At 53.4% G+C, this 7,812-nt stretch overlaps 1 protein-coding gene across 1 annotated transcript; it reads right to left on the bottom strand.

The window, feature by feature from the left end:
- Nucleotides 1–385: 385 nt before the first annotated feature.
- PGLYRP1 (peptidoglycan recognition protein 1) lies at nucleotides 386–4,684 on the bottom strand. Its single transcript, XM_002762297.4, has 3 exons — nucleotides 4,374–4,684; nucleotides 1,522–1,643; nucleotides 386–653 (listed from the first exon to the last, which is right to left on the bottom strand). The coding sequence occupies exons 1-3, from the start codon at nucleotides 4,658–4,660 to the stop codon at nucleotides 472–474; spliced, it is 591 nt and encodes a 196-aa protein (XP_002762343.1). The 5' UTR covers nucleotides 4,661–4,684; the 3' UTR covers nucleotides 386–471.
- Between the last annotated feature and the right edge of the window lie 3,128 nt (nucleotides 4,685–7,812).

Below are 7,812 nucleotides of genomic sequence, written 5' to 3' on the forward strand. Positions count from 1 at the left end.
TGGCATACTCTCTAAATAGTGCAAGGGCAGACCTTGGGGGAGGAGTGAGTAGCCCATCCCCAAAGGAGTCCAAGCAGAGGTTCTGTGCAGGATGTCTTTGGCTGTGTGCTGGGAAGGGAGTATCTTGCAGCATGGTTCACTGCCCGGGAGGACCCCCAGCTGCTACTGTGACATCCAGGCCGCCGTGGTGCTGATTCCTGGGCTCTGACCTGAGACCTCTGGGTTCTGAGCTGTGATGTTACTCTCGAGCTGGGATCTCCGGGGTCTTGGTTCAGGGCCGGGGCCTCTGGGTTTGGAGCACCAGCAAGGAGAGTGCTGGGAGTGAGGGGGTGGGAGGGAGAGAAGGAGGGAAGTGCGTGGTGAGACCTGCCCGGGAATACGTTTTGAGCTGCAGCTGCACCTTTATTGGAGGAGGTGGCAGTGGGGTTTTGGCCGTGGGAGGAGAGGAATGGGGTGCCGCCCAGCAGGGCCTCAGGTGGCGCGGTAGTGTGGCCAGTTCTGGATGATGTTGTAGAGCTGGTCGCCTGGAGAGAGCGTCCGCTGCACATCCCGGTGCCCTTTGACCTCATATTTGGAGTTCAGGGCTCTCTGAGCCACGCCGCAGGCCAGTAGACTCTGGGCTGCCCGGAGGGCCCGGGCTGGGGGTACCCGATCTGGGGGAGGCAGAGGCAGGAGTGAGGCCGGGGCTTCCCCGAAGGGCAGTGGTAGTGTAGGGTAATGGGTTTGATGTTTCCTCGGAGCTGGACTTCACTCTGTGCCTCAGTTTCCTCATCCATGAGAGGAAAGAATAATGGCACCTACCCACAGGGCTGTGGGAGGGTAAGAGGAATTACTTTTACATAAAATCCACAAAATGGTACCTGGCACAGAAGAAGCCGTTAGCAAGCCTTGGCGGTCATAGTGACGATGGCGTATTCTCTCATTCCCCTGTCACCAGACCTCTGGCTCCCGCCCACAACAATAGCTAACATCAATCAAGTGCTTCTTAGGGACTGTGGCCTGGCGGAAGGATTTTATATATATATATATATATGGAGTCTTGGTTTGTCACCAGGCTGGAGTGCCGTGGTGTGATCTCGGCTCACTACAACCTCTGCCTCCCAGGTTCAAGTGACTCTCCTGCCTCAGCCTCCTCAGTAGCTGGGACTACAGGCACCTGCCACCACGCCTGGCTAATTTTGGTATTTTTAGTAGAGATGGGGTTTCACCATATTGGCCAGGATGGTTTCAATCTCCTGACCTCATGATTCGCCCGTCTCGGCCTCCCAAAGTGCTGAGATTACATGTGTGAGCCACTGCGCCTAGCTGGTGGAAGGATTTTTGTGTCAATCAGCTAATTCTCACCCCCACCCTGTGGTTGGAAATGACCCCCATTTTCCAATGGTGGAAACGAGGCTCAGAAAATTGCCCAAGGTCATGGAGCTTGTAGGTGGTGGAGCCTGCCAGCCACTGGCCACCATGTCCCTGCCCTCCTCAGGCCCCACGTGAGCCCCCATCCCAACTGGCTGGACAGTTACTCACCCATGTAGTTGCCCATGAAGGTGATGCCGATGGACATGGCGTTCCAGAGGTGACTCGAGTGGTCTCCCTTGAAGCCCCAGCCACGGCCCTCATACACGAGCCCGTCTTCTCCAATCAGGAAGCTGCACGGGGAGGTGGGGGGCTTGATTAATGAGGGGGGCTTCCCGAGAGGGACTCCTGCCCTTTCCTCCACTCACCTTACCTCTGTTCCTGACCTGGGACACACAATTTCCCCAGCATCCTTCTCTTCCCTTAATTTTCCACGACTGGTAACAATGACTGTGATCATATATTGGGCCCCTGGCATGCGCCAAGCACAGCTCTGCATGCAGCCTTTTCTCCATCCTCACTGCAACCCTGTGAGTCGCCAGCTCCCCCATTTTATATAGACAGGATCAGAGCGATAGAATCACCTGCCCCGCGTCACAGCCCGTCAGGGGCACAGCTGGGCTTTTCACCCAGGCCTCCGAGGTCCCCACCCATGTGATCTTGTGCCTTGCTCCCTCCTGCCTCCCTAGGGGATTTCTGGAAGCCTCATTTTGCTGAATCCTTGCAGGACTGTCCTCTGAGGCAGGGACTGTTACCATCCTCATCTTAAGCTGAGAGAGCTGAGACTCAGAAAGCGATATGATTTGTACAAGCTCCTCAGAGCCCCCTTCATCTCAGAACTCTGCTCTTGCCCCAGCCCCAGCCTGCCTCCTGCCCCCGGGTCCACTGGGGCGACAGGATCAGAGACTCAAAGTTGGTGTCACAACAAGATACCGACCCTGGAGCCCCAGCACTGCCTTTTGGAGGTCTCCAAGCCTGGCATGATCCTTAAGGCTGATTCATTCAGTACATCTGATTGAACACATCTGACTTGGCACATGGGAATGAACTAGAACATCAGTGTCTTGGAGCTGCAGTATGTGCCAGCTCAGCCCTGGTGCTCACAGCGTCCTTAATGATGCACAGAATGTCAGAATTTCAGAATCTTGAGTCCTGAATCTGCCGCTTAGGAAGCCAGCTCCCAGAATCTGGCCTTGGGGATGCTGACTGCTGTGACTGACTGGTTATGGCTGTGCCTTATTCCTGGTGCCTGGCATGGCAGTGGAGGGGTGGGGGGGTGCTTGGTTCTCCCTGGTCATTTGTTGCATGAATGCATTTAAACCTCAGCCACCATCGCCAAGCCGGCACAGTCAAAAGCCCCATTTAAGGTCGAAGAAACTGAGGCTCAGAGGGAGAACGTGACATGACCTGAAAAGGGGATTCAGAACATTAGAACCAGATTCTGAATCCTAAAAGCTGAGCGCCAGACTTCAGGCTGCTTCTCTATGGTGGTGTAGCCCGAGGCTGCAGAGCCAGGGTTGGCTCTTCATGACCTCATGGGAATGCTTAGAATCCAGCACTTGAGTCTTAGAAACAAAACCTTGAATTTGGAGTCTTTGATAAACTCTTGGAAGAGCTTGGAATACCTTTGGAAACCTCTAGACTTCTTTGGGTGGGGTCTGTTTTTTTGTTTTTGGTTTTTTTTTCCATGACATAGTCTCAGGAGGTCCTGAGAGCCTGTGACCGCGGTGGGGTCTATCTGGGACCTGGGGATCTGGGGACCCATGTATACCTCCAGTAAGCTCTGCAGGGGATTCTGATCCTTACCTGGGTCTGAGCCTGCAGGGTTCAAACCTTCCCTCTCCTTGGAAACCCTCAGGCTGGATTGCAGCCAATTGTAAGGAGGCGGTAGCTGGTAAGCGTGGCTGGGACGCGCTTCAGCAGGCACCCTTTAGAGTCTGTTCTCCCCATGGCCGCCAGAGGGAGCCTCTTATACTTACACCAGCCCGCGTCCCTGCTCTGCACGGAAGCCTCCCGTGGCTCCCATCTCACAGTAAAAGCTACAGTTTTCACTGTGGTCCACAAGGCCCTGCCTGGTCCCGCCCTTTCCTTATTTCATTCTGTTCCTCCGGCTGTGTTCAGCCACCTTGTCCTTCCCACGGGACCTGCCCACTCAGCCCCGTTGGCTTTGCATCCTGCACCCCTCCTTCGGCTCCCACATCCCAGAGCCAAGGCAGCCGCTCTCCGGGAGGCCTTCCCTTGCCCCACCCTTCCAAGGAGTCCTGTGTGGGTCTGGCCCCAGCCTGAGGTCCCGCTCTCACCTTGTTCCTTTCATCCATCTCCTCTGTCACCCTCTGAATTCACCTGTGGCCTAGGCTTGTTTCTCCCTGCGAATCTTTCAACCTTGGGAGGCTAGAGTGGCACCGTTCTCCATGGCACATCTGGCACGCTGCCTGGCGCATAGTAGGTCTCTAAAGGCAATAGCCCGTGGCTTTGTGAGCCCCTGTGTGCCAGGCAGTGTCCTAGGTGCTTTGCCTGTATTGGTTCATTAAAGGAGCAGGTGGGCGCAATCCCTTGGACTTTGCCAAAGAGGAAGCTGAAGCTGGGAGGACCTGCCCCATCTGGGGAGGGACCTGCCTCAGTCCTCAGCCAGAGTAAGCTGAGCTGACCCTGGAACCTGGCTCTGTACTGAGTCAGCCTGGTTTTCTGCCTCCTAACAGGCACCAGGCATCAGGAAGGGGCGCCTTCAAAAGGTGTTGCGGACACGTTGGTGTGTTTTAGGCAAAGCCTGCCCCTTCCTCTGGGGAGCGGGGCTTGGATTTCAGCCTTTCCCCACCTCCCCATGGCATCTTTGTGCTGTGCGCTCCTGCCCCATGTCTGTCCCGGCCCGCATGGTGATCCAAGGGAGAAACGAGAACTGCGAGGTTCAGTAAGCTGCCCGGGGTGTCAGCCCGGTGGCCCCAGCACTGATCCCGCTGGCGGGGGCTTGCACGCCTTTGCCTCTGGGGTCCCCGGTCCGGCCCGTGCCTCCCCGCCGCACTCACTTGTAGCCCACGTCGCACCAATTCTGTGTCTTCATGTGGTAGTACTGCACATTCTGGGCCTGCTGCTGGCACGAGGCTGGGGTGTTGCAGCTGCTGCCCGCCGTGTGCGACACCACCACGTAGCGCACGGGCTGGCTCAGGGGCGTGGTGCACTTTGACCCCAGGGCCCCCCACTCCCTCCGTGGCACTATGGGGCTGCAGCAGGCCGGGGCTTCTGTCTTCTGAGCCTCCCCGAGTCGAAGGAGGCTGAGGAGAGCCCAGGCGAGCAGCGCGCCACGACGGGACATAGCGGCAGGGGCGTGGGGACTGCTAGGAGCGCGCAGTGGTGGGGCCGCCTTTATCTGCTGGGGGATTCCGGGAGTGGCCCGGAGAGTCTTGCTTCACACCCTGCTGGTACTTCCTCGCTGGTCCAGCAGACCCCAGACTTGGCTTCCTTCTCTGGCAGGGCCAGGACGGGAGGCACTGGGGTTGGGGTCTGAGTGGCGCCCACGGCAATGAAAAGGCCCCTCGGTCAGCAGGGAGGGACGCACAGGCCTCTGGGCACTTCGCTCTGCCGTTTCTGGAAGACCTGGGGCCGGGATCCCGGTCCTGCTTTTCTCCTCTCAGTGGGACATTGAACAACTCAACAGGAACTTACACTGCAGAGGCCCCAGGGCATTGGCACATCTTCTCCCCGCAAGGATTGAGGTAACAAAGGTGCCTATTTTAAAAACACTTCCTTCTCCCAGGTCCAAGCCTGATGCCATTTACCCTTGCAGCAAACTCAAGAGTTGAGTATCTGGAAGCCCATTTCACAGTGGAGGAAACTGAGGTTGGGAGCAGGGCAGTCACGGGCTGAGACACCAGACTCACTGGAGTCCCGTCCAGAGCCAGACTGCCTGCGTGTGAATCCTGGACACTAAGTGTGCGGGAGCCTGCAAAGGATTTTTAAAAATGTGTATTTAAAACTATTTTTAATTTTATTTTTTATAAATATTTTACTATTTTTTTTTCTTTTGAGAGGGAGTTTTGCTCTTGTCACCCAGGCTGGAGTGCAATATCGTCATCTTGGCTCACTGCAACCCAACTTCCTCCTCCTGTGTTCAAGGGATTCTCCTGCCTCAGCCTCCCGAGTAGCTGGGATTACAGGCACCCACCACCATGCCCAGCTAATTTTTGTGTTTTTAGTAGAGACGGGGTTTCACCATGTTGGTCAGGCTGGTCTCGAACGCCTGACCTCAGGTAATGCACCCGTCTCGGCCTCCTAAACTGTTGGGATTACAGGCGTCAGCCACTGCACCCGGCCTATTTTTTGTAATAATAGAACTATATATATATATGGAGAGAGATGGGGTCTTACCAGGTTCCCCATGATTGGTCTTGAACTCCTGAGCTTGAGCCATACTCTCGCCACGGCCTTCCAAGGTGCTGGGATTACAGGCATGAGCCACCGTTTCTGGCCACTCTCCATGTGATTTAACCTTCCCGTAGGGATGATATATAAAGTACCCAACTCAGAGGGTTGATGAGGGATTAGTTGAGTTGCAGAAGCAGAGCCCTTAGAAGGTGTCTGGCACAGAATGCCACAGCCCTACCCCTGGGCCTGGAACTCCATCCTGCTCTTGGTAGGAAGAAACATGCTTTGTACATGGGTTAGGGAGAGGAGGGAATCTGAGGTCTGGAGAGGAACAGCCATTTGCCCAGGGCCAGAGTGGGTTCGGGTCACCTGTTGGTGCAGAAGGCTTTCCTGGGCCCTCTGTCCTGCCCAGGTCCCCTTCCTATGCCTTCCCAGTGCTCGTGGCGAGTTCAGGGCAGACTGCCTGGTTCACTCTTCTTCCCCTTCTACTTTACTGGCTCTTTAAAAAATTACAAAAGGGATCTCTCATTTGCTCTCTGGCAAGGAAATAAAAATAAATAAATTACAAAAGTAACACATGCTTTAAGAAGTTGAATTGATACAAAATGTTAGTCACCTGTATCCCACCCCTCCAGCTCTGCCCACCTGAGGCCACCTGGGAACAGTATGGTATGTTTTCTTTATCTTTTTATATTTTTTTGAGACAGAGTCTCCCTCTGTTGCCCAGGCCGGAATGCAGTGGCTCCATCTGGGCTCACCGCAAGCTCCACCTCCCATGTTCAAGTGATTCTCCTGCCTCAGCCTCCCAACTAGCTAGAATTACAGGTGTGTGCCACCACGCCCAGCTGATTTTTGTATTTTTGTAGAGACAGCGTTTCACCATATTGGCCTGGCTGGTCTCATACTCCTGACCTCAGGTGATCCACCCGCCTTGGCCTCCCAGAGTGCTGGGATCACAGGTGAGCTACCGCGCCAACCAGTGTGGTGTGTTTTCATCCTCCGTGTTCTGCATTCTCACGTACGTTGTCCTCATGCTGCTGTCAAATTGTGCACTAGGCATCTGTAGCACTTTTCAGAAATTATCATATACTCACAATAAGCTTGCAAGATACATGTTATTATTAACCCCTTTTCAGTTGATGAAACGGAGGCTTGGAGCGGGGGATGATCACATACAGGAGGTGGTGAAGCCAGGGTTTGGACACAGGCTTTCTGCCTCCAGAGTTCTAAACCGTATTCTCCTCCCTACAAACTTATATAAGGACATTAAAAAAAAATTCTAAACCACCTGCCTCAATTTACCTTTTGTCGCCTAATATTTTATGGGCATCTCTCAAGTGCAGTACATCAAATTCCAATTTATTTCTTATAATAGTTGCACAAGATGCCATAGTATTGGTTCAGCATTGTGGATGTTTTAGTTTTTCAAGGTTTTCCAGTTTTTTTTACCCCACTACACAAAGTAGTTTCAGACACACATCCCTATGCACTGGTGCATTTATAAGTAAATTATAATCACAGAGTTATTAGGTCAAAGAGCATACACATTTAATTAATATTACTAGATTGTTTTCCCCTAAAGGCTAGTAATACTTCATATTTTTCTTTTCTTTTTTTTTTTGAGACAGTTTTCTTTCAGTCTTGTTGCCCAAGCTGGAGTACAATGGCACAATCTCGGCTCACCGTAACCTCCACCTCCCAGGTTCAAGCAGTTCTCCTGCCTCAGCCTCCCAAGTAGCTGGGATTACAGGCATGAGCCATCACACCAGGCTAATTTTTTGTATTTAATAGAAATGGGGTTTCACCATGTTGATCAGGATGGTCTCGAACTCCTGACCTCAGGTGAACCACCTGCCTCAGCCTCCTGAAGTGCTGGAATTACAGGCATGAGCCATGGTACCCAGCAATAATTCATATTTTTGGAGCCTCCTCATGCCAGAAATGGGTGTTATTACCTATTTTTTTTTTTTTTTTTTTTTGAGATGAAGTCTCACTCTGTCACCCAGGCTGGAGTGCAGTGGTGCAATCTCAGCTCACTGCAACCTCCACCTCCAGGGTTCAAAGCCATTCTCCTGCCTCAGCCTCCCAAGTAGCTGGGACTAC

The sequence above is a fragment of the Callithrix jacchus genome, chromosome 22 (genome assembly GCF_049354715.1).
Source record: "Callithrix jacchus isolate 240 chromosome 22, calJac240_pri, whole genome shotgun sequence".
NCBI classification, from domain to species: Eukaryota; Metazoa; Chordata; class Mammalia; order Primates; family Cebidae; genus Callithrix; species Callithrix jacchus.

Coding starts and splice junctions, on each gene's coding strand:
- PGLYRP1 (XM_002762297.4), bottom strand. CDS start 4,660: ATGTCCCGTCGTGGCGCGCTGCTCGCCTGGGCTCTCCTCAGCCTCCTT. Junction 1,644..4,373: donor TGGTGCGACGTGGGCTACAA/GTGAGTGCGGCG, acceptor CTCCCCGTGCAG/CTTCCTGATTGGAGAAGACG. Junction 654..1,521: donor CTTCATGGGCAACTACATGG/GTGAGTAACTGT, acceptor TGCCTCCCCCAG/ATCGGGTACCCCCAGCCCGG.